Source organism: Pelecanus crispus, chromosome 6 (genome assembly GCF_030463565.1).
Source record: "Pelecanus crispus isolate bPelCri1 chromosome 6, bPelCri1.pri, whole genome shotgun sequence".
In the NCBI taxonomy this organism is placed as follows: domain Eukaryota; kingdom Metazoa; phylum Chordata; class Aves; order Pelecaniformes; family Pelecanidae; genus Pelecanus; species Pelecanus crispus.
The window spans coordinates 56,567,273-56,591,135 of NC_134648.1; the positions used below are offsets into that span (position 1 = coordinate 56,567,273).

Genomic DNA, 23,863 nt, shown 5'->3' on the forward strand with positions numbered 1-23,863 from the left:
GAAACAGGGTTTGGCCCAGGATTGGAGACTATGATCTACTCTTGCTTGACATCAGAAAATAGTGTTGCTCTATAACATCAGTGGGAAAGAAATCACCACTAACTTTGACTACAGAAATTCATAGTAACAGTTTGTTTTATACTATGATTTGTATCCCACCAAGTTCACAACTGACACTATTTTTTAAAGAAGACAGGTAATGCTGGCTGCAGGCTCAACAGAACTATAATGAATTTAAATGTGATTATAAGTATCTAAACAGAAGGCCATTCTCTCTCACTGTGGTGCAGTCCTAGTTGAATCAGTGGGATCACTTAACCAAATTGAAACAAAATTTAACCTGAGGGAGCTGTTACATTGCACAATAGTCATCTATCTCCCGTTTTATGTAGATGGGTAGATGGTGTGTGTGGGGAGGAAGCTCACACTGCATTAGGTGTGTGAGAAGTGACACATCATGCTAACGTAGTTCAGAGCAGTAAATAAAAGCAGTGCACCATTTTTAAAAGCTACTTGCACAAGTTAGTTTTTTCATTAAATGTTCTATATTTTTTTTGTGAATTCCATGTTCCAGCCATCTGAGGAAAATGTTGCCCTGTGGTTTTTGGGAAGTCAAACATGTAAAGTAGTTCATTTGGCTCTCATGTTTGTTTGATGCAAAGTGGCTCCTATAGCCTTTGATATACAGGGGAATAATATATTGTTACATGTGACTTCCATTTACAGCTTTACATTGTGCAAGAGGGACAGAGTTTAAGTGAATTAGCAGGTATTCTTAAACCAGATGTGTTTGAAAAAGATCTTCATTGCTGTGCAAAAAGCTGTACACTCATAATACTCATTATCTTACTGCATTCCTTGACAGAAACAAGTTACTAATATTTAATTTCTAACCTTTTGTGATGACTCTCAGGGCAATGATTCTTCAGCAAACCCTTTAAAATAAAAAGTAATTAAATGAGGTATAGAGTTTTGGACAGACAAAGCAAAGCCAATCAGCTAATTACATCACTTCTGTAACTTGAGTTTCCATTTCAGTATTATGTCTATACTGTCTTTTCTCTCTCAGTGTATCACTGCCAATTATTGGAATGCCTCATGAAATATAAGCAAGAAGTATGGAAAGTAAGTTTATGATCATATATACTTTGTGGAAATGACTGTATTTGGATAGTAATGAAAACCAGATGGCTTGAAAATTGAACTGACTGTGCCAAGAAGTTACAAATGATCTTTATATCCAATCCTCCTTCCGGATTATGGAGAGGAAGGTCCCTCTGATTTTTAGCTTACAGAAGCAGCTCCATGTTTTGTAGAACAGAGCTCCGTTTCCTAAATACTATGTGGTTGTGGCTCCAATTAGCAGAAATGTTAATAATGACCAATCTTCTCAGTTCATGTGGGACTGAACTTTTATGAGGACTGTTTGTGAGTATTGTCTTAGCCTGAATCTGATCTGGATCCAGTTATTTATCTGTATCACACCTCTTTGCTCCATGGCTAGACAGAGGCTTCTTTTGCTATATGTTAGTATACTGTGTGGGGTGGGTGGTAGCCGTTGGATGCTCCGATCAAACTCAGAGGCCAGTTGTGAACATGTTGTTGAATTTAGTCATCTAATCTACTTGTAAGGGTGTACAAAGGATGTTTGGTAGGGCATGAAAAACATATGTTTTGTGTGTTCAGTTAGCTTTGAACACAAGTAACATATTGAATTGTGTTTGTTACTTTGCAAAATAAACATTTTGTACATGTCTTTCCTTAGGATTTGCTGTATGTAATAGCCTATGGACCATCTCAAGTTAAACCTCCAGCAGTACAGATGTTATTTCACTATTGGCCCAATTTAAAACCCCCTGGGGCAATCAGTGAGTACAGAGGACTGCAGTACACAGGTCAGTGCAGCTGTTTTTGTACAGGTCAAAATAAATATAAAGGAAATTATCAGAAGTGTGCTAACATCACATGTTTACGATTCTACCATGTATTTTGAAATCTTTTGTTCAATAAGTTGGTACTTTCATAAGTATATATAATATTGTTTCTCTGTATTTTCAAAAGATGTTATGAAAAATAAAACTGTGATCGTGGCTAGTAAATATATTGTGTTACTCCCAATACTAACTAAACCAGAACAGAAGAAATAAATACAATGTTCCAAATAGTCTGTGAAACTGCCACCTTGGCCTCACAAGGGTTCTGGCTTATGTTCCTTTCAATTACTGCTTCAGTTGCTTTTGTTGTGCCAGCTGCTATCACTGCTGCTGTTGCTAAGACTCCTTATCTGGCTGTTACTGTCAAAAAAAGTCAGGTGATGTCAGTTGCAGTCAGTATAATGGGTAAGTTCTCAAGGTTGACTATAGGGTGAAAATGAGAGACAGAGTCAGCAATGCAGCTGGAGCTGAGTAGGCGAATGGTACAAAGTCCCCTGTCCACCAAACTCCCCAATGATACTGATGGGATTATGCTTCTACCATCCAGCAGCAATTCCTGACTTGCTTTTCCTGGTTGCTAGTCTTAAACTGGTTCAAATAATCTCTGTCATATGGGATATGTTTCATTCACTTTTAAAATTTCTGGACCAGAATGTGACATTTTAAATAATAAAAATGAAGGATTGGAAGAGACCTTAGAAGACCACCTAGACCAACTCAAGTACATCCTGAATGTTCCTGACACGTGTTTATCTAGTCTGTTCTAAAGCCTTCCCTTGAGGGGTTGATAGATTTTCTTGACTTTTTTTAAAAATCATTTTTCTTGTACTGCTCTGCATCACTTCTTTCATGGAAGCAGGTCTGTAAACTAAGCATGATATTCCATCTGAACTGTTACTAGCACTGGGTAGACTGGAATAATTTTCCTATGTATAAATTTTCTGTTAATGTATCCCAGAATGGGATGAGTATTATCCGCAGTTGCATGGCATTTTGACCGGGGGGCATCCCATATAGCATCCAAGTGATGCCACTTAACACCTTTGTTGTTTACTTCTTGTCATTACCAAGCTAAGGCTCTTTTTGTGGCTGGACTATTTTTCCTTTATCGTAGCTGTGTTTTCATTTTGCCTGAGAATGCTACTGAATTTACTCAGCTACTCCTACCATCCTGCTCCTGGAGTGGAAGGATAATTAATTAATTCAAGGCGTTGGTGACATCAGGAAGGGTCTACAACGGGGATGTCTGTGTCTTACTTTTTCCATTTCTTCACTGAGTTCACGGTTCATTTCATAATTATATCCCAAACAAGTCAGTAAGCATATATATTCTAGGTTGTTTATTGTAATTATTAGGCTTCCTGAGGAATGGCTAGGTCTTCTGTCATATTTGTATAGTATGTAGTACAAGAGGATCTTGTTCTCAATTGATACCACTAGACACAAAGAATATGAATATATATTCTCCATTTATTAATCAGCTGTGTTTTGGTTTTGCAGCCTGGAATCCTATTCATTGCCAGCACATTGAATGCCATAATGCGATTAACAAACCAGCTGTGAAGGTACTGCTATTTATTCAGGGGTCAAACCCAACTGTCTGGGGGATGGGAGGTTGCACTTCAACCCCAGCCATACGCTCTGGTTGTGTGCAGGTGACCAAGAGCAGGAGCTAAGGGAACAGTAAAGCCTGTCGAGACCAAGGGGGCCAGAACTTTAGGAATATGTTCTTGGCTGCCTAAAGCAAGATGTGGTATTTCCTCCAACTACTGTGGGCCAAGTCTTGATATTAAACATGAGGATTGTTGCAGAGCACTTTAAAGAATTCTGAGCTGGCTCCTGGCTAACCCATGTAAATATTTTCCTGAACACATATATGTGTGTAAATATGTGCATAAGTATTACTGCATACAGGAAACATTATGTCAGTTACATAGGTACACATTCACCTTGGTATCTTGATTGAGGTCATACAATGCACCTACTCTGATTGCGATCCTTTGCTTGGAACGCGTCCTAAAGCAAATAGCAACAAAGCTTTACGTACCTCTTCTACAGCCCTCTGAGGGAGGTAAACACTTATCTTTCCTGGGTGACAAAGTAAAATGGCTTGACCAGGATGATAGCACAATTTGATGGCAGAGGCAAGAACAGCATCCCAAGTACAGAGCATGCTACAGTTAGGTGTACTAATTAATTAGATTTGTATCTAGTTAAATATGTAGATACAACCAATTTTCCTGGCATCAACTCATATACTAACATAACTACATTAGTCAAACAGTTCTTCAGTGAGCATTTTCCACAGGCTATGATACTGCTAGGCCATAATCATAGAATCATAGAATTGTTTAGGTTGGAAAAGACCTTTAAGATCATCCAGTCCAACCATTAACCTAACATTACCAAGTCTACCACTAAACCAATTAAGGGTAGAGTAGCAATTTCATTTTTCCTGGCTTGGTGGCTGGATTATTTATAATGAAAGTAAAAACTAGGAATCATTAAGGTTGGAAAGGACCTCTAAGATCATCATTCCAATTGTCAACCCAACACCACCATGCCCACTAAACCGTGTCCCAAAGTGCCACGTCTACCCATTTTTTCAACACTTCCAGGGATGGTGACTCCACCACCTCTCTGGGCAGCCTGTTCCAATGCTTGACTACCCTTTCCATGAAGAAATTTTTCCTAATATCCAATCTATCTCACAAGTCCTGCAAGGGACCACTTTCCTGCCCACTCCAATCATTCTCCATGATCCCTTTTCATAATAAAAAAAGCTGGAAGGTGTTGCTTCATGTGTAGTGATGGCTAGATTCAGACTAATCACTGAGGAGAGAAAAATATCAATGAAATTTACAGTTCCAAGCTTTGCGGATGAAATACCTGAAGATTTTTGAATGATCTCTTTGCTTAACTTTGACAGAACCAGTCTTGATCAGTCATCATTCGGAAAAATGCAGCCTGTTGTCTCTTGGATACATGAATATAAATTTGGTTAACAAAGATGAGAAACATTCAAAGAGGCATTTGTCTTTATAAATAAGATCTTGCACTTGAATAGTAAGAAACATTTTGATTTAAGTGGTTAAGATATTGTGTATACATACTACTGTTCAGCTTTTCCTTAAATAGTACAAAACACAAACGAATGTGTATGTAACTGGCTGTTAACTGTAACTGTTTTCTGTAACTGGCTAATGTGGAAGGATAAAACCTAATGCAAGACAAAGTTTGGACCTATGCTGCCAAGGGAACTGTGGGTCCATAGTCTTCGTTCCGTCACTGGAATTGTGCTGTGTAGTTAACTGTGATGAATGAAAATTATGTTTTGCTGGAAGAGGTGTTACTGAGAGAGAAAAATCTAGACTTTCACATTACCTTGTCCTAAGCAATGGATCCTCTAAGTGACTATCTCTTTGGAAAAAAATAAAAAGTAAGTCTGTCATGACTATGCAGTGTAAATGTGTAACACAGAATGTACTTGTCTTTCAGAGAGTGATAATACTGATATTGAAATATGTCTCTTCCCATTAGCTCTCATTTTCAGTTACATCCCTTTCTTTGTTAGAAATAATTTGAGATCCTGTACTGCTAGATGCAGTGTACCACCTTTCAGAATAGTAAATGCTCTCAACACATAGCAAAGCTGTGTTATATTGTATGTCCTAGCATTAATGTGTTGAACTTTCTCTGTGAACTTCAGTGAAGAGGTGAGTTAATTCTTTCCCTTCTCTGTGTTTCAGATGTGCATTGACCCATCCTTGTCTGTGGCTTTGGGTGATAAGCCACCTCCCCTATATCTTTGTGAAGAATGCAGCCAGAGAATTGCAGGGTAGGTAAACTAAGAGCTGGAAAATGATCAGGTATAGTCAGACTCCAGAGTTCAGAACTCTGGGGTTGTGCTTTATCTCAGTATGATTAGCATATAATTTATATAGATAACCATGTTGAAATATATGGAGCATGCTGCCACTCAGTATGAATAAGGATTACAGAAATTTACCCCACAATAGGCATTTCCGTCTGGCTTGAACAGTAGTGAGTTTTAAAGTTAAGATCTCTGAATGAATAGATACTGTGGGATGCATTGACTATCATAGGAGAATCTTATTAATGTAAAGCTTTTAGTTATGAAATGTTTTTGCTCCTCATCCTTTAGTTGTCGTTAAAAGCAGGACATTACAATGAAAGCTCTTTCACAGAGACTTCATAGTAATGAAGTAACGTGTATTTCTGTAACATGTATTTCAGATTATTCTCTAGGGTATCCTGTGAAGCAGCAGAGTAAAGAATTGAAATTAGTCCAGGCTTGTCCAGAACCTGGAAGGAATATAGCCTGAGATGAATTAACCTCACTTTTTAAATTTTATTTTTTTTAAATTGATAATTTGGTTTGCATTACTTTACAAGATCTACTAATACTTATAGGGAGTTCCAATCATTAGTTCAAATGAACAAGGTTACAGGTGGTTCAGAAGCTACATGGGTTTTTTTGTCCCCAGTTTAAGACACCTTTATATCATACCAGCTGTAGGAAAAGCAATTTCATCTCACCTTAGATTTTAAGTTGTCATTGATTTAAAGCTGCAGGAAAAAGTAATTGAATTTGGTAGAAGCGTAGCTTCTAAGGAGATTCACAGAAAATGGTACTGGTACATTTGTTTTTTCTATGTTCATCTGTTATTCTTCACTGTCATTTCTTAGCTGTCAGACTTTCAGAGCACACCCTATTTTAATTTGATAAATTTATGCCTTAAACGTAATTTTTTGAAAGCCTTGAACATGGTGGACCAACATCAGCAAAGTGGTAATTTGCAATAAGACAGGCACAACAACGAGAGGTAATGTAAAGTAGCCTGCAATTTATAAAACTACATTTGTAAAAAAGCAGCTTCAGAATAATGTCAGTCCTACCACATTAATTTAGATAAATTTCCTCTGTGCAAAAATAAATGCGTATGTAAATAAAAAATGGAAAGCTAATTAGATATACAATTTTTATAGGGATCACAGTGAATGGTTGATTGATGTTCTTCTACCACAAGGTAAGAGGTATTTTAAGGGTAGGTACAATCTAATCATAATAACCCTATGCTTAGTGATATTGCTGCATACTGTATTACTTGAAATGCTGCATTCTAATCTAAAGGAATTTTTTAGAATTTTAAGGTAGCTTTTACTTAATACTGCTTAATGTCCTTAAAGTACTATGAAAAAGTGACTAATCCTCTATCTGAAATATTATGCAACTCTTTATGAGTCAGGAAACAGAGACAACTGAACAGATTTTCAAATCTTGAAGCATTCGGAGTTGGGGCCAAGTTTTTTAAAAGTATTTGTTTCCCACACTGTTGTCCAAAAAAAGGGGCTAGCTCTTCCGGTAACCTGGATCTGATTCAAAAGCTCTTAAGGCTTCTGAAAATCTGTTCTATGAACAGAAGGCTGTAAAGGATATCAGAAAAGGACATAAAATATTTTTCAATGATCCAGTCATTGATCTAATCATTGTCCTTTGGGCAGTGAGAGAGCCTCTTATTCTATTATCTACCAGAATGCAGACAAAGCTTGTTGACAGACTAATGGGAATTTCCTGGGTTTACAAGGACAGTCACATATTCTCTAAAATAACCCTTTCAAGGGCAGATCAAAGGCACTCCCTCTCTCTTCTGCAAACTGAAAATTCTTAGGCAGTGGAGACTTTTTTGCTGTCTCATTTTAGTTGAAATCTAATCCAGATTAAGAATGTTTTATTTACTTAAGGGAAATACTTCTTTTTACTCAGCCGCGTATATTTACTGAATCAGATGTTGCCCTGGCAACAGGCTCAATAGCTACTGCTTACAGGTTGAATCTGCAAGCATTTTGCTGTGGAGTTATGGGCCACAGACATAGTGGCTGTTTCTACATTGTTCATCCATATTCACTAATCTTCCATCCTGAAAGCTTTCACAGGCAGTGTAGGCGCATCTGAGCATGTCTCCTACAGCATGCCACAGTAGTGTACCTACAGGTGTACTTCTATAAGTCCATCTGTGAGGCAGAAGCGTAGAAATAGCCAGTAGGCCTAAGTACACAGTGTCCTACCTCATGCAGTCCAACAGGCTTAGAGGTTTCAAGAACATCTGGAAAGACAAGTTTAGCCTCAGAGACTTCCTTGCAGCAAGTCCATTTTCCCATGGCTGCCAAAATAAAACAGAAGGATTGTCATTCTGTGTTGATGTTTTGTATGCCTTCCCCTTACAGCTGAAATTTCTGCTATATGTCAGAAGAAGGTAAGACTCAGTCATCTGTGTGATGGGGCATGATTTGATGTTGTGTGTAGTGTCATTCCATTACTATGTGGTGCGTGCTTTTTTGTACCGTTCCAAATTTTCACAATTTATCCATGAATGCGTTTGTTGGATGGAAATGATTCAGCAGCAAGGTTTCTTTTTGTTGAAACTGCTGATGTTTAATTTGAGTTGTAGGTTTTTGTTGAAATGGCAATTAGTAAAGCAATCAATTATGCAGTTGAGCTTAGTTTTTATTCTATAACTCTGCTTATGAAGAGGATAGAGCAAGAGATTAATTTTAAATCTAAGTGTTTTTATCTTCTCATCTTCTTGAAGTCTTGGATTAACACTAAATTGGAAAAAAATCCTACTGTAAACTGTATATTTTTAAAAATATATGGACTGAAAGTCTTCAGTGCTTGGCTCTAGAAAGGTTGCTGACAAAAAGAACCTGCTTGCAATACATACCAGCTAGTGTGTTTTAATAACATTTTAATAATGAGGAATACAGTGTATAACATATCCTAGATCTCATGTGGTAAAGAAAGCTTTTATGTTGGGCTGGATCAGCAGGTGGCAAAAATAAAGGTAGCGCATATTTCGGAGGCTTGGACAGTTACCTGTGATAAGGCAGATCCTTACATAGCATGAACTGATGTGGCACAATTGATCACACTCCTAAAGATCTGCCTGTTGCTACATGTAACTTAAAAAGACATTCTGAAGTACAAGCAGGGATTAAGAGAACTACTGTAAATTTTAGAGGTTGCTCCAAGCCAGAAAGCTGAGGTTGATGACTTAAATGTTGGTTTGGTTTGCTCCAAAAGAAGAGCAACCATGACATTTAAGTCCAGGCCCAGCATTTAGGCCTGAGCTCATCTTTCTGGAAGTTCAGTGACACTTCACATCAAGAGTTAGCACACTATAGTGATTTTGGAAATGTGCACATTGTGTGCACAAAATAGTGATTTTGGAAATGGCCAACACTTGAGCCAGTTCCCCGGTGCTGGCTCTCATCCCTGTTTTCAGTTCCACTTCCTGATAACTTGTGGCCTGATAAAATCTTTTTTATTTTCCAGAACTGTAGTTCACATGTCAGAAGAGCTGTTGTCACGTGCTTCTCAGCGGGCTGCTGTGGCCGCCACGGCAACAGGCCAGTGCGCTATTGCAAAAGATGCCATTCGAATCATCACAGCAGTGAAGTTGGGGCAGCCGCAGAAACCCATCTTTATCAGACATCACCACCCCCTATTAATACCCGGGAGTGCGGGGCAGAGGAGCTTGTGTGTACTGTGGAAGCTGTGATCAGGTAGTATGGCAGCTTATGAGGCATCAATTTGTAAAGCAGCATCAGGCTTTCATGTAAATATTGCCTGCAAATCTTGTGCAAGTTGATTTTAGTTTCACCAGGATAAATTCAGAGCGGGGTGCTGAACTCCTGCTGCGTTAGCAGAGTACCGATCAGCTGTGGGTGTTGTCCTCATGAAGGAAGTCAGCCTTGAATCCTAGAATTTGATGTTATTTTATTACTGTTCTTAGGAAAATGAGGAATCAGATGCCTTAACCTCTAGTTATTCTTGATCAGATACCTGTATCCAGTGCAGAAAAGCTGCATTGACTGACCACAAGCTTGTTTTATAGCTTGCTGAAGGAAGCAGAGTTTCATGCTGAGCAGAGGGAGTATGAACTCAACCGCAGGAGACAGATGGGCCTCTCCTCTTCCCATCACTCCCTGGACAACACAGACTTTGATAATAAAGATGATGACAAGCATGACCAACGCCTCCTGAGCCAGTTTGGAATCTGGTTCTTGGTAAGAAATTCTTGCTCTCTTCTCTCTTCTTGCTTCCTTCTCCTTTTTTTTCTGAAGCCTCAACTTTATCTCTTTTTTTCCACTTCTTGGCTTTAGTTGGATACTTTTCTGACTTATAAGCAAAAAGAAGGAGTTCTGTGAAGCTGTCAGGCTTGGAGATTTCAGAACTAGTTTGGGTGGAGCTGGTCACTGCCTTCTGAGTCCTGTATAGATTGTATAACAGAATTATTCACACTCTCAGGTTTTTTATTGACTTTCTATGTGCTGTCATCTTCTGCAAACAAGCGCCCCCTGCTGAGTGCCATTATTTTAACCTCATATATTTTACTACGTATTACATTACCTTTTGAAATGAAAAGTCATTTTAAAGTTCAAACCAAAAGGTTTCAGTTTGTCGAAGCATTCCGTATTGATATTGTCAGTGTTGGAACTAAGACACAAAAAATTCAGTGCTTGGTTTTTTCCCTCTTAATATTATTTTCTGGTTTGGAAATGTTTTGTCAATTGTCCTGTACCAAACTCTACTTAAAACTGATCAGCTCATTTGTCTTCTATGTAATCTGCATCCTCGTATCTCTGAGACTATGCAAAATATAGTAGACAAACAATTTGCCACCTTTAATTCTAGAAATGAAACTTGATTTGTGTTTCTGTCTTCCAGGTGAGCCTTTGCACTCCCAGTGAAAATACACCCACAGAGAGTTTAGCAAGGCTGGTTAGCATGGTATTCCAGTGGTTTCACTCTACAGCTTACATGATGGATGATGAAGTTGGTAGCCTGGTTGAAAAGCTCAAACCCCAGTTTGTGACTAAGTGGTTGAAGACGGTTTGTGATGTCCGGTTTGATGTAATGGTTATGTGCCTCCTTCCTAAACCAATGGAGTTTGCCAGGGTAAGAATAATTTATCTGAAGGTTCCTTTATTTGCCACAGAGATTAAAGTCTTAAGTATAAAGACCACTTCTCCCCCAGCTCTGTCAAGGCAAAAGACCAAAACCACTCTCAGTGGTTGAGGGAGCAGTGGAGTTCAGGAGTTTTTCCTCTTCATAGCATTTTTAGTTTTACTGTGTTAGAGAGTGGGAATTATTTACAGTAATATGAAGACAGGTTGGAAGAATATTATAGGAAAGATACAGTACATTTTTGATAGCTGCACATTTCCATTATGCTGCTGGAGCACCCAAGCTTGTCTTTAGTAAAAGGTACTATTTATCCGCTCCCAGATATAAGCCTGTCCTTTACTAGTTTGCTTTACTAATGTTTCTCTGTTCTTTGCAAACTTCATCTTTGCAGCTGTGAATTAAAGTCCATGAAATCACACAGTTGTAACAGAAACGAACTCTGGGCATTCTGGTGCCCTGTAGCTTCAGATATCTAATTTAAGTGACTCAGTTAAGAGACTAGTCTGCCATGGTTTGCTTTATTGTGGATGGAGAGAAAGAGACTTATCTGGAAGGTCATTCAGGGTGCCTAAGTGAGACCATTGCTGGAATTGCTTCTAGAAAGAGTCTTTCTTTCTCTCTATGAATTATGAAGCAGAACTCGCCACTTAACCTAGGTAGTGAAGACAGGCAACAAAGTCAGGCATGTGAGTATTCCTCTTTGGAAAATGAAACATTAGCATGAAAATAGGAACTTTATGTTTGTGAGGGGTTTAAGACTTTTTCCTCGTTTATCACTGCTTGCATGTGCTTTTGTAAGAAGACTTTCATTTTGTGACCCTCTAATGTAAAATGTCCAGGGGACATGTTGGTTTTGTTTCCTAAAATGAAGTGGCTAGACTAGGAAGTGCCATAAAGACTTGATGTGGTATATTACATCGTCAGGGATGAAGTGTGCATCCATGGATTTTTCATGACGTAGTACGTGCGATTCGCTGTACGTGTGCAGACCAGCAAGTATATGTGTCTTACTCTGAACCATCGCCCTGAAGGTACCGCTGGCTGTGGGAGGATTGGAGGGCAGCTGATGAAATTTGAGAGGTGGATGGATGAATTGAATGTTAGAACTGAAGAAAAGAGATCAGGGCTTTGAGGCTAAAGGGGAAAGGAAGGACTGAACCTCATGCTGTAATCTGTTATGGATCTTTTTCTTGTCTTGGATCCAGCCCCTTTTTTTGATTTTTATTACCCCCACTGCAATACGTAAGACTAGACTGACAACTTGCCAGATTTGCAAGGGTTCACTAGAACATGAAGACAAACAGGCATGAAATTAGCTGTGATGAATGGAGAAAAAATAGTTTGTTGGCTGAGATTATCAGTAGTTGCTGCCAAAACAGCAGGCATCTCTAGAGCCATTAGTTAGGAACAGCAGATGTGAGCTGAGGTCAGTTAGAATAATTAATCACTGTAGGCCAGTTACTTATTTACTTCTAAGTATATTTTTTTGCTTCCCTTACTTAGAACCTTCCCTCAAAAAAACACAAAACAAACAACAACAAAAGAACACCTGATACAGACCAAGTTTTTCAAAATAAAGATGCAGCACTGTAACAAGTTGCCCAGAGCAAATAATTGGAGGTGCAAGTTTGACCAAACAGATCTGTCCCTTGTTGAGAACTGTAAACGATGAGAGTTTACTCTCCATCATGGACTGGAAGTGAGCAAATTTCATCTAAATCTTGAACAGTGCTTTTATGTACAGTGGGTCAAATGAGAGAGGAAAAAACCCAATGCAATCCCCATGGCTGAATTCCACATTGCTGATGACCACCCCCCACGATTTCTTGGCTGCAACACACTGAGCAAATTTATGGTGCTGGGCAAGGTACAGGGACTAGAAATATCATTCATCAGTATGATTGCTGGAAATACCCACAGGTTGGTGGATACTGGGACAAATCGTGTAGTGCTGTGACCCAATTAAAAGAAGGGCTGAATCGAATCCTTTGCTTGATTCCATACAATGTGATAAACCAGCCGGTGTGGGAATGTATCATGCCAGAGTGGTTGGAAGCCGTAAGGACGGAAGTGCCTGATAATCAACTGAAAGAGTTCCGGGAAGTGTTGAGGTATGTAGACATAGGTAGGAACCATTCTGTCGTTGCATATGTTGATTATTGAGGGTTTTAGTACGATAAGATGGTGACAACAAATAAAAATGCCAGTGTGTAATAGACAGTAGTGAGTGAATGCTTCTGAATTTTTTATGACTTCTATTTAGACTAAAGCACTTAAGCTTTGGGGAACATTCCTTTTATTGCTCCTGATATCCTAGAATCTGTATCAAGAGCCAACTACATGGATGCTGCTTTGCTGTGAGCAAGGCACATTTTCAGTGGCTTCCTGCAGCATGGTGGAAGAAGCATCTTTCTGCTCCTGGCCAGCTGTTGATGAGAAATAGTGGGGAATAGTAGAGCTGGCATTGAAAGAGTGATTATTTATATTGATTTAGCTAATATCTTCCCCTGTTGAGCAAAGAAAACCAGAATAAGAGTGGTGGCTGTCTGAGTCATAATTTCATGTCTGGTGTATGCCTTTGACAATAAAACTTCAAATTGCCTTTTAACTGATGAAGAGGCTCTGAAACTGGCTGTAAGTTTATATTTGTAGGTATTGATATAAACTTTTTTAGTGTAAACATGGAATAGTGGAGGAGCGGTGAGATGAGAAATTTTCCAATTTTTGCATTGGATGTTGAAAAAGTTATTGGTATCAAATGAAACTGGGCCTGATATGAGATGTGATGTAAATTCTTAAGGTGCATCACCAAATTCAGAGATGACCTTGTGCAGTCAGGACAGGTGGTATCAGCAGCCTAGCTCAACTCCCGTGGAGGGTGGGGACACAAGTAAGATTACAGAAGCATTACCCATGCTGGTAGTGAGATTGCCTTTCTACCAGTTTTCTGTTATCTTTCACACAGTGTGTGCCATGGTAACTCAGTGATGCCGTATTTTTTTTTCTACTTTTCAGCAAAATGTTTGACATTGAACTTTGCCCTCTCCCTTTCTCCATGGAGGAGATGTTTGGCTTCATTAGCTGTCGATTCACAGGGTATCCATCTTCCGTGCAAGAGCAAGCATTGCTTTGGCTGCATGTAAGTGTCATCTCTTGACAAGTCATGCTGAAGCAGCTTATGATTTTGGATAACGAAAAAAAAAAAAGCGGGGGGGGGGGGGGGGGGGGGGGAAGGCAGAAAGAAACCACTTTTCCAAGAACCATGGAACTTCTCTGCCTTTTGCTTGGCCCCAGTGTAAGGATGGTTGGTAGACAGATCCCGGGATGCTTTACGTTACTAGCCCATCATGGGCAATATAATGGAAGCCTGGAAATTCCTTTTACCTTTGAATGTCAGTTGTGTCTTTAGGGCCATTCAGCTGTCTGACTTTTTGCCAGCAGTAATTTTTAGTCTCTGCAGAATTTGGTCTGTAGATTGCAAAATTAATTCCAGACTCCAGAAGCAGCTGTATTTGTTCCTGCATGTGAAGATCTGGATTAGACTAGCTCTGTACCCATCAAGCTTTCTGCTGCACTGGCCCTTTTGTGCTATATTTGCCCACAAAGCTGGCATTCACCCAGTGTTCGTATTCAAAAGCTACAGGGACAATCATGTCAGCTGAAGGCAGCGAATTCAAAAGTGTATAAAATTTTCCACAGCACCTCAGAATAATACTTCTGTTCTTCATTGTTGCTTCTTTGCTGCTGAGGGTTATTTTGGTTAAGCCTCGGCAAAGACCAGTTTACCTGATGACTGTAGCAATTTTCATGTATGCAGAGTTTTCAAGTAAAGTATGATTTTTTAGATTTTTCTTGACCTAATAACAGTTAATGACAAGTATGAATGAGCTCATATTTGTCTGAGTGTTGGGGACAAAATAGATGATGAATATTCCCTCAGTGATTTGCAGATAACCATCCTGTCACTATGTTGACACCTGTAGGCAACCGTTCTGACTGGATTCTTAGAATAAATACAGGAATTCAGTTTTATGTAATAATAAGTATAGTAAATAGTTATTCATCCAAGTATTGGTAATACTTTTGGTTTACAGAAGTACTTTTGTGGAACAACCTCACACCCCTATGTGTTTGTGCATAAAACTGATCTCAAGGTGCACCAAGCAGATGCCAACAAATATTTTGAAAATACCCTTTTTTTTTTGCCAGTTCTCTTTTGCCCTGCTTCTAACAGAAATCTAAGCCTGCATCTCATCTCATTGAATCCCAAAATTAAATGCATGGAACTTGCTGAACAGAGGGTCATATGATAAAGGTGCTTATGAAGTGGCTGGCATTTTTGATCAAACTTGAAACTCATGCTTTTTTATTTATTGTCTTTCCTCAGGTGTTATCTGAACTAGACATTGTTGTTCCTCTTCAGTTACTAATCAGCATGTTTTCTGATGGAGTTAATTCTGTAAAAGAGCTAGCAAATCAAAGAAAATCGAGAGTCAGTGAACTGGCAGGAAATCTTGCAGCTCGGAGGGTAACTGTTATTTATCCTGTTTATTTTTTTGGTTAGAACAGTTTTCCTAATAGAATGCATGTGAAAAAGTAAAAAGTCATCTTTCATTATGGCAACATTTGATTTGAAACACTATAAATTTTGAAAATGGAAGAAAATTGGCATGACTTCTTCGATTAATACCGCTCTATTACATGGTCAGTGTAAAGATAATGCAGATAGGAACTGCAGAAAAACTGCAGTTTTTCCATAGTGAACTGGTTTGTTTGAGCTACGTTTAGAGTGTTCTTGGTATCTTTTCCAACCATTTTCATTCTCTGCACCTTCTATTAATAACCATCAACAAATAGTTGTTACGGACACCTGGTCACCCAGAGTGAGTTTTTGTATTCACAAATATAAATTTGGTGGGCCTAGGTATGTCTTGGTAGGGTGACAGAGCAGAATTTATTTCTGTTTCCCTGCATTTTTTTTCCCCATCGAAGAGATGCAAAAATTGATCTAAAGTTGTCTGTCAAAGGCTTACGCTCTGGAAGAAAACATGTACAAATCAGTAGGCACTACACATACTTGGACTGATGTGACTAACTTCCCACTAGTCTTGGATGGAGTGCTTAAAGGACAGCAAACACAACAGTGCTTGAAAGGTCAGATCTTTAGATTAAAGGAAGTACAGCATCTAGGCAGTTGATGATTCCTTACATGTGGTCTGCCTGCCTTCTGATGTAGCTCTGCAGAAAGCATTCCAACACCTAGCCCATGACCACTTCTAAACTAAGCAGAAAAAATAGACAAACTTATTTTCTGGTCTTTCAGACCGTAGCTGGCTTAAAAATAAACCTTGTGTCATCTAACTGTGTATCTCCCTGCAACACTTTGAGGTTCTCAGGGTGTTTTAGGTGGCCAACTGTGGTGTGGACATAAATCAATGCAGACATGCACATCTTGTTAGTCTTGTGTCTAATTCATTTCCAGCTACCTGTATCCTTGGTATAGCCTTAGGTACACCGTTCTCTTGAGATAGCCTCCTTTATTAGCCTCCTACTATTGAAGTTCGTGTCCCTGGATCATGGAGCAGATCATTGTCACCCGATAGCCACTTTACTGCCTGCACCAATTTTCTGTTTGGTTTATGACGTTAAAATTCCTCCTTAGTAGGAATAAGATAATGGATGTCAGTCACTTAGCTTAAGAAAATGTACACATCTGTGCAGACTGTGATTCCTGTACTTCTATCATATTTTATCATTTAATGGCATTAAAGGGGCATGTGTAGATTTTGCCAAAAAGCTACCAAAGGGAATATAGTAAGGCTGTCAAAGTTCTTGCCATTTTCTGCAATTTCATATAGAGTGAGATTGCTTAAATGCGTAACAGTCATTTGGACATGTTGATTCTTTGTCTTCAGGTAAGCGTCGCTTCTGACCCTGGGCGCAGAGTTCAGCACAACATGTTGAGTCCTTTCCCAAGCCCCTTCCAGAGCCCTTTTCGGAGTCCAATACGTAGTCCTTTTCACAGCCCTTTCAAGAACTTTGGACACCCCAGTGGAAAGGCAATTGATTTTGACTGTGAAGATGATGAAATGAATCTTAATTGCTTCATTCTGATGTTTGATCTCATCCTGAAGCAGGTACTCGCAGAAGAAGAACACCCACATTGAGGGGATGCTGAAGTTCTGTAGTCACTTTTGGCTCTCCTTTAATCCTGTATTGAGTCCCTTTCTGCTAAGGGACTGGCATGAAGTAAAAGGCATTTAAATCCTCCTATAGCTGTCATCTGCCTTTACCCATACAGGAGTTACAGGTTCATGTTCAATGAAGACAAGTTAGATACCTCCACATTCCTGTTAGATAGCTCATATGAGTGAAAGGAACTTCTCCTTGCAGATATGTTTACTTCTACAGACTAAAAGCAGAGGCTTGTTGATAGGCTTAGATTAGATGTATAATTTTTGGATAGCTAAATTTGTACATTGTGAATCCTAGGCCAAGCGCTTTGGATAACTGTCTCCAGGTAAAATTCATGGACCCTGTGCTTGAAATTGTCTGTTTACTCTAGCTGTTTGAGCATGGGCCTTAACACCAGTGGCAATTTAAAATTATGAATTCCAGTTTATCTCGAACTCTTCCCAGCACTGCAGTGTAACACTAGCAGAAATGTAGGGATAGGCAGAATAGTTAGAGCTCTGGCTTTTAAATAAATAATAAATTCTTACTCTTTTCACTCTCTTTCAGATGGAACTCCAGGATGATGGTGTCACTTTGGGCTTAGAGAACAGCATTTCAAAAGATATAATATCCATCATAAACAATGTGTTCCAGGCACCCTGGGGTGGTTCTCACACCTGTCAGAAAGATGAAAAAGCAGTTGAATGTGGTCTGTGTCAGTCCAGCATTCTGTGTTACCAGCTGGGTTTTGAGCTGCTGGAACAGCTTGCTCCAAAAGAAGAAATCAGGCTTGTGGTAAGTAGAGCAGGAAAGGGCCGGTATTATTGGTGTGCTGAAACTCTTCTTCTTCATTGTTCTCATTACACTGTGCACAAGGGAGCAAAGCTGTGCTGGCCTTTGGCATGGAGGCTTTGGGAACTTAAAGCAAAATGCTGTTGAATTGTAAAATTTGAATTGATTCAAAGAACCCAGGGAAGATGACAATATTCATCCAGTATGAACTCTTCCCCATCAACACTGAAGTGCTGTTTCACTTTGGAAGGACACTCCTATGATACTGTGTCTTAAATAAAATGTGATATGTTAATACTTAGTGCTTTTCTTCTTCTTTTAAAAGCTAAGAGTGGGTATTTTGAAATGGGTAATGATTTTGAGTGAATCAGTTGTCAAGTGAGCAAGCCTTAGTTGGTGCTTGATTTTTGAAAATGCTGAGCACTGTTGAAAACCAGAATATATTTCAGGTTGAGTATCCAACTTTATCAGACACAGATATGTACTCTCCAATTGCTAGTCATCATTAAAGTCCCCTGTAGCTTTGCAGAAGAATTGAAGCATTACCTGTGGTGTGATGAATTTATTTTAAACTGTATGTCTGTTATATGTAACTGCTCCATCTGATAGTTCGGAAGACAGCATCGTTGCCCTTATTCTGAGTGCTCATTTGCTGTGGCATGGTAGTGGCAGGGTGTTTGTTAGTAATTTTTTTTTGGTGGTGGGCATAGTGGTGCCTTTTGCTGCGTAAAAGTTTCGGAATTCCATTTGGATGTGTATGCTAATAGTAGGTATTGTGCATGTGGTATTCAGTAACTTCTGCTAGAAGAATCATCTCATGCCCTTTCAGTTCAGATTCTCACCTCAGCCGAAAACTAGAAAGTGGTAAAGTCTTTTGAGTGCTGGGGCTCAGTACCATTTTCTAGGATCTACTTTGCGATTTATAAGATAAAGGTCACAATGGCAACCTGTAATCCTGAGCTACTGGCCACAGGCAGAAGTAACTCCAGCCTGGCCCTTTTTTCAATATAAAAGTGATTGAGGTAGCTTCTGCCTCTAAGCCTGTAACTCCAGGAGTGTAGGAAATGCACCCTGCTCTTGTCTGTTACTCCTCTGAGGCAAGGATGACAAGTTTGGTGAAACCACGGCCCTGTGATTGGATCCACCTCAGCTCTAAAATAGATGTACAGTTTCTGTTAAGTGGTATCACACATGTTTGAAATACAGTCTTCTTGTTGCATCTTGCTGATGTAGAATTTTAGACACGCAGGTGATTTGAATGCACAAGTGTATGTAGAACTAGACAGTGTCTGCCTCATTTGAGCTCAGCTTATCACACCAAATGTAACAGCAGGATATGGCCTCATGTGTTTAGATAACATCAAGAAATGAATTAACTTATTATATTCTTAAAGGAGCCCACAGATAACCTCGAGGATAGTCTTCTGTATACTAGACCTGAGTTTATTATAGGAACTGAAGGAGAAGAGGAAGACAAATTGGCACCAAAACATGGAGAAAACCCAGGAAATCACACAGAGACCACAGAAAATGCTGGTAGGTGGAGGGTGAGAAGGTTGAGTATTGCAGTAGGGCTTTAAATGAAACGCTTCTACTTGTAGAATACAAGGTTCTGAAGCAGCCTTTCAAGTCCAACAGTGCACAGTCACTTTTTTCTCATGCATTTAATTTTTTCTACATATTAATTAAATAGGAACACTGTATTTATGTTGCTAGCAAGTGTGACTGTCTCTCAAAAAAGTCTTAGAAGAAATCTTGGCTTTTTGAACACATAAAGTAGCAAAAACATTACATGCCAAACTCTGTGCTGTTGTAACTTTACTGACTGCAGGGTTGCTGTGGCTAGAATTAATTTATTTCTCATCACTTTGACATTCTTTAGTTTCATTTTGAATCGACAGATGAGAGAACTTTAACAGCATTTTATGTAACTTACATTTTTAACAGCGATAAAGAATGACCCAGAAAGAAAATTTTGTTACCAGCAACTTCCAGTTACCTTGAAGCTCATATACACTATATTGCAGGTAACATTGATTATTTGTTTGTTTAGTCTGAATTTTTGGTTAAGTGGTGTCATTGTGTTGAGAGTAGTACATCTGCTTACACAGGAAATGTCAAGATTTGAAGAACCAGACATTCTTTTTAACATGCTGAACTGTCTGAAGATCCTGTGTCTTCACGGGGAATGCCTATATATAGCAAGAAAGGACCATCCACAGTTTCTTGCCTATATTCAAGATCACATGCTGATTGCAAGGTAGGTTTTTATTGCACATTTCATTTTCATACTTTGTTGGTTCTCCAACTATACATTTGTTGTTGGCATCAAAGAATTTGCAGGTTTAGTATGGAAAATTAAAAAAGGGTGGTAAGGAAGTGTGGAAAGGTTCAGTTAACTGTATAAAGGCACAATGCACAGGCTAATTAAGAAGTTGCAAATGCAACCAAGGTACCCTGCATTGTCCATCATGGCTACTCTGTCATGCACCACTTATTTTACAGTGAGTCAGAGTTTCTCATATTGAATAATAGCACTGTCTGAGAGTGAGGCATCTTGCCTGACTCTACAAAATAAAATAAAGGATGATGTAGAGGCAGGCAAACAGTTTATAGGGCTTTAGTGTTAAAGCTGAGAGAACAACCGTATTGCACCTTATTTTTGAGAGGTAAAGGAAGTTTTTTTCATTTAGAATCAGAGTGAATTGGATTGAAATCTGTGCATTTTAATATTCTCTTTGGAGAAAGGGACTTTTGCAGAAAACTCACTGAATAAATATCAGCATACAATGTTCTGAAATAGAGTGTGTCAGTGCTTACAGCTGCTCTGTATGAATTTCACTGAGCATCTCCTGAGACTGTAGAGTTTTAGCAGGCTGGAGAAACTGTCCTGAATCTAAATACCAGCAAATTGTGAACACTCGACATCTTAGTCATTCGTATATGCACAGGTTTTGTGGTGCCAAGACAGTTCATGTAGCTTATGCGCTGAAGCTGGTCGTGCTGAAACTGCTAGTTCATAGCATAGATTATGTTCCATGCCAGTTGTGCCTCAAATTAGGCAAACTCTGGTCAAATCTGAAGTGTTTTAACATAAGGAATATTTGAACCTGGATTTGCAAGAAAAACTGCTGTAGTTGAAGATTTGCAGGTAGCTGTGTTCTTCTACCAGCAACTCTGTAGTATTCACATAAATGCCCAGGATGACTCACAGAGATTTTAATGAAGTGCATTCCAACCAACAATACAGTGTAGACATTTAGAAGAAAGGATGTCAAGGGAGTGTTTTTATAAGCAGGCTTGCTCTTTTTGGTCTTTCCAGCTTATGGGGAGTTGTGAAGTCCGAGTTCTCTCAGCTTTCTTCCCTGGCAGTCCCACTTCTTCTTCATGCACTTTCGCTTCCCCATGGAGCTGACATTTTCTGGACAATCATAAACAGCAATTTCAACAGCAAAGATTGGAAGATGAGATTTGAAGCAGGTAGGCCTGAGAAATGTATGCTATTTGCTCTTTGTTGCTTCACTGAAGAGAGAGAGCTTTCTCTGCTGAGGAGACCTATAATAGATGATTATCTTTTTGCTGCTTTGGGGACTTCTGGAGATAGTCTGATGCAAAACTGTGGCACAACAATGCAGTAAAATAGAGGAGAACATGAGACATTTTAGACAATCAAAGTAAAATCAAAATTATAACACTTGCCAGATATTTTTTTTGTTACTTTCTCAGATGTGCATGTTTCTGGGAGAGGTATATTAATCAGGACATAAAGAAGCCATTGCCTAAATTAATCTGCATATTTTCTTTGTCTGGGGGCATGGCTGCTACAGTGGAGAAGGTGGCTGTGTTGTGCAGATTTTTGGATATTCACTCTGTGACAAAAAACCACCTACTGAAGTACTCTTTGGCACATGCATTCTGCTGTTTCCTGACTGCTGTGGAAGACGTCAACCCAGCAGTAGCTACAAGAGCTGGACTATTACTTGACACCATAAAGAGGCCAGCTTTACAGGTAGGCTCATTATATGGGAAAAAATACATTCAAACAGGAATCTGGGTTTTCACCCGAAGTTCAAAGCAGTTCAGGCGTACAGCATCACGGTCACTGCTAATACCTCTTTAGGCAAGCCTTACGGGTCTTGGTAATTGACATATGCACAAAATAGCCAAGGAAAATGATAGTGCCCTGGCCCCAACTTAGCATCATAGAATCATTTAGGTTGGAAAAGACCTTTAAGATCATCGAGTCTAAATGTAAAAACTTTGACTGCAAAGGATTACTATTGCATTTGATCTGCTACTGTAGAAAGCTGTAAATGTTTTTTATTATTTTAAAATTTAGTAACATTTTTCAATTTAAAAAAAAAATTTGTAAGTCTCCTGACACCCTGCTGAGCTGACAGTGAGAAAATATACTCAAGCAAAACCAAACATGGTCTTCATCTTTTCAAGATTTACTTAGGCATGTCAGGATTAAAACTAAGCAGATATGAAAGTGGATCAGAGCCTACGTATACAAACAATACAAAAAAAAATCTCATAGTACACAATTCAGTTCTAGTTCTCTGGAGAATAGAATGAATATATATTTTAAAAAGTTCATTGTTAGTGCATATAAAAAGCTTGTTAATACTTGCTAGTTTTATTCCATATAGTGCCTTTTCAAACTAGTTTCCAGAGAACTTGAATTCACTGAGTTCACTGAGACTGTTAGCAGTATACTGCACTTCCATGTTTAATGTGTGGGTTTTCTTCTCAGACATAAGTCTTGACACTACACCCAAAATTCTAGTGCAAATAAAATACAGAAACATTTTGAGGCAAAGCGCTTCTGATACACTTCACACTTTCTTCCTCTGTTTGGGCTTGGTGATTAATTCTTTCTGTAATTAAGGGCTTGATTCAGTTGCCTAATTTTCTCAGACAGGGGTACGTGAAGAGAATACTTTGATACTGTGTACCAAATGTGCAATAGGACAGAACTTTGCCTATACCTTTATATTCCTCACAATCTTAGCAAATTCTACATTCTAACTATGATGTTCATTTATCGCCTTACTTACCTTACTTTTCCATTGATATCAGTTGCATTAGTTCTGATTTAAAGGACTTGGTAGGAAAAAGGAGCTAAGCCTTTATCCTGTACTAATGAACAGGAGAAGTTGTGAGCTTTGTCCTCCATTTGCTTTAAAAAAATGCTTAAAGTTTTCACATCTCAGTTCTGTGTTGGTTTTTTTTCTTTTCCTCTATAGGGTCTCTGCCTCTGCCTTGATTTCCAGTTTGACACAGTTGTCAAGGACAGGCCCACAATTCTTAGTAAGCTTTTGCTACTTCACTTTCTAAAAGCCGATATTCCAGCTTTGAGCTGGGAGTTCTTTGTGAATCGCTTTGAGACCCTGTCTCTGGAAGCACAACTTCATCTGGACTGCAACAAAGAATTCCCTTTCCCAACAAGTAAGCAGAGTCCAAATCAATCTGATCACCTTTTATCAGCTTCTGGAATTTCAGCTGCCTGCCAGGGGTCTGAGAGAGATCTAGGCTTCACCTGTATAAATTCTATAAAATTAAGTAATCTTTCAGGCCAGAAGAGAATATTTCGAAGTGAGCATTTTTTGACTGCCTGAATACAGATTAGGCTATATTCTGCTGCACCTTTGGGCGTCATGTTTTACTCTCACTAGGATGTGATTGCCAGCCTTGGTTGAAATTCAGTCTGGTTCTGTGATCAGCTGCAACCTGCATTAACCCACTTGTTCTTTTGTAGATGTTCTTATGCTATCAACATTGCTATTCTCAAAGGCCTAGGTCATGCCTGACCCTGTTCTGTAGTGGTCTGTACAAAGACAGCCCTAGGAGCTGTATGACCCTTGGAAAACAAACAAATACTTGGGGCACAGCACAAGAGGTACACAGACTCTTAGAGCCAGTGCTTGGTTAACTATTGCAGCAGTGACAAATGTTTGTAAATGTTTGT

General features: G+C 39.0%; 1 protein-coding gene across 3 annotated transcripts in view; it reads left to right on the forward strand.

Annotated features, from left to right (window-relative positions):
- Nucleotides 1-23,863, forward strand: part of UNC79 (unc-79 subunit of NALCN channel complex) — a 112,832-nt gene that overhangs the window by 19,107 nt on the left and 69,862 nt on the right. For all 3 annotated transcript variants that reach the window (XM_075712410.1, XM_075712411.1, XM_009478453.2), the window contains 20 exons: nucleotides 1,070-1,125; nucleotides 1,766-1,895; nucleotides 3,435-3,499; nucleotides 5,684-5,772; nucleotides 6,945-6,985; nucleotides 8,184-8,212; nucleotides 9,292-9,521; nucleotides 9,854-10,025; nucleotides 10,687-10,917; nucleotides 12,847-13,037; nucleotides 13,942-14,065; nucleotides 15,314-15,454; nucleotides 16,842-17,063; nucleotides 17,668-17,895; nucleotides 19,287-19,428; nucleotides 19,840-19,919; nucleotides 20,004-20,152; nucleotides 21,215-21,372; nucleotides 21,720-21,901; nucleotides 23,142-23,343. In XM_075712410.1, the coding sequence (XP_075568525.1) occupies nucleotides 1,070-1,125; nucleotides 1,766-1,895; nucleotides 3,435-3,499; nucleotides 5,684-5,772; nucleotides 6,945-6,985; nucleotides 8,184-8,212; nucleotides 9,292-9,521; nucleotides 9,854-10,025; nucleotides 10,687-10,917; nucleotides 12,847-13,037; nucleotides 13,942-14,065; nucleotides 15,314-15,454; nucleotides 16,842-17,063; nucleotides 17,668-17,895; nucleotides 19,287-19,428; nucleotides 19,840-19,919; nucleotides 20,004-20,152; nucleotides 21,215-21,372; nucleotides 21,720-21,901; nucleotides 23,142-23,343 (2,862 nt within the window). The remainder of the gene's footprint in view (nucleotides 1-1,069; nucleotides 1,126-1,765; nucleotides 1,896-3,434; nucleotides 3,500-5,683; nucleotides 5,773-6,944; nucleotides 6,986-8,183; nucleotides 8,213-9,291; nucleotides 9,522-9,853; nucleotides 10,026-10,686; nucleotides 10,918-12,846; nucleotides 13,038-13,941; nucleotides 14,066-15,313; nucleotides 15,455-16,841; nucleotides 17,064-17,667; nucleotides 17,896-19,286; nucleotides 19,429-19,839; nucleotides 19,920-20,003; nucleotides 20,153-21,214; nucleotides 21,373-21,719; nucleotides 21,902-23,141; nucleotides 23,344-23,863) is intronic.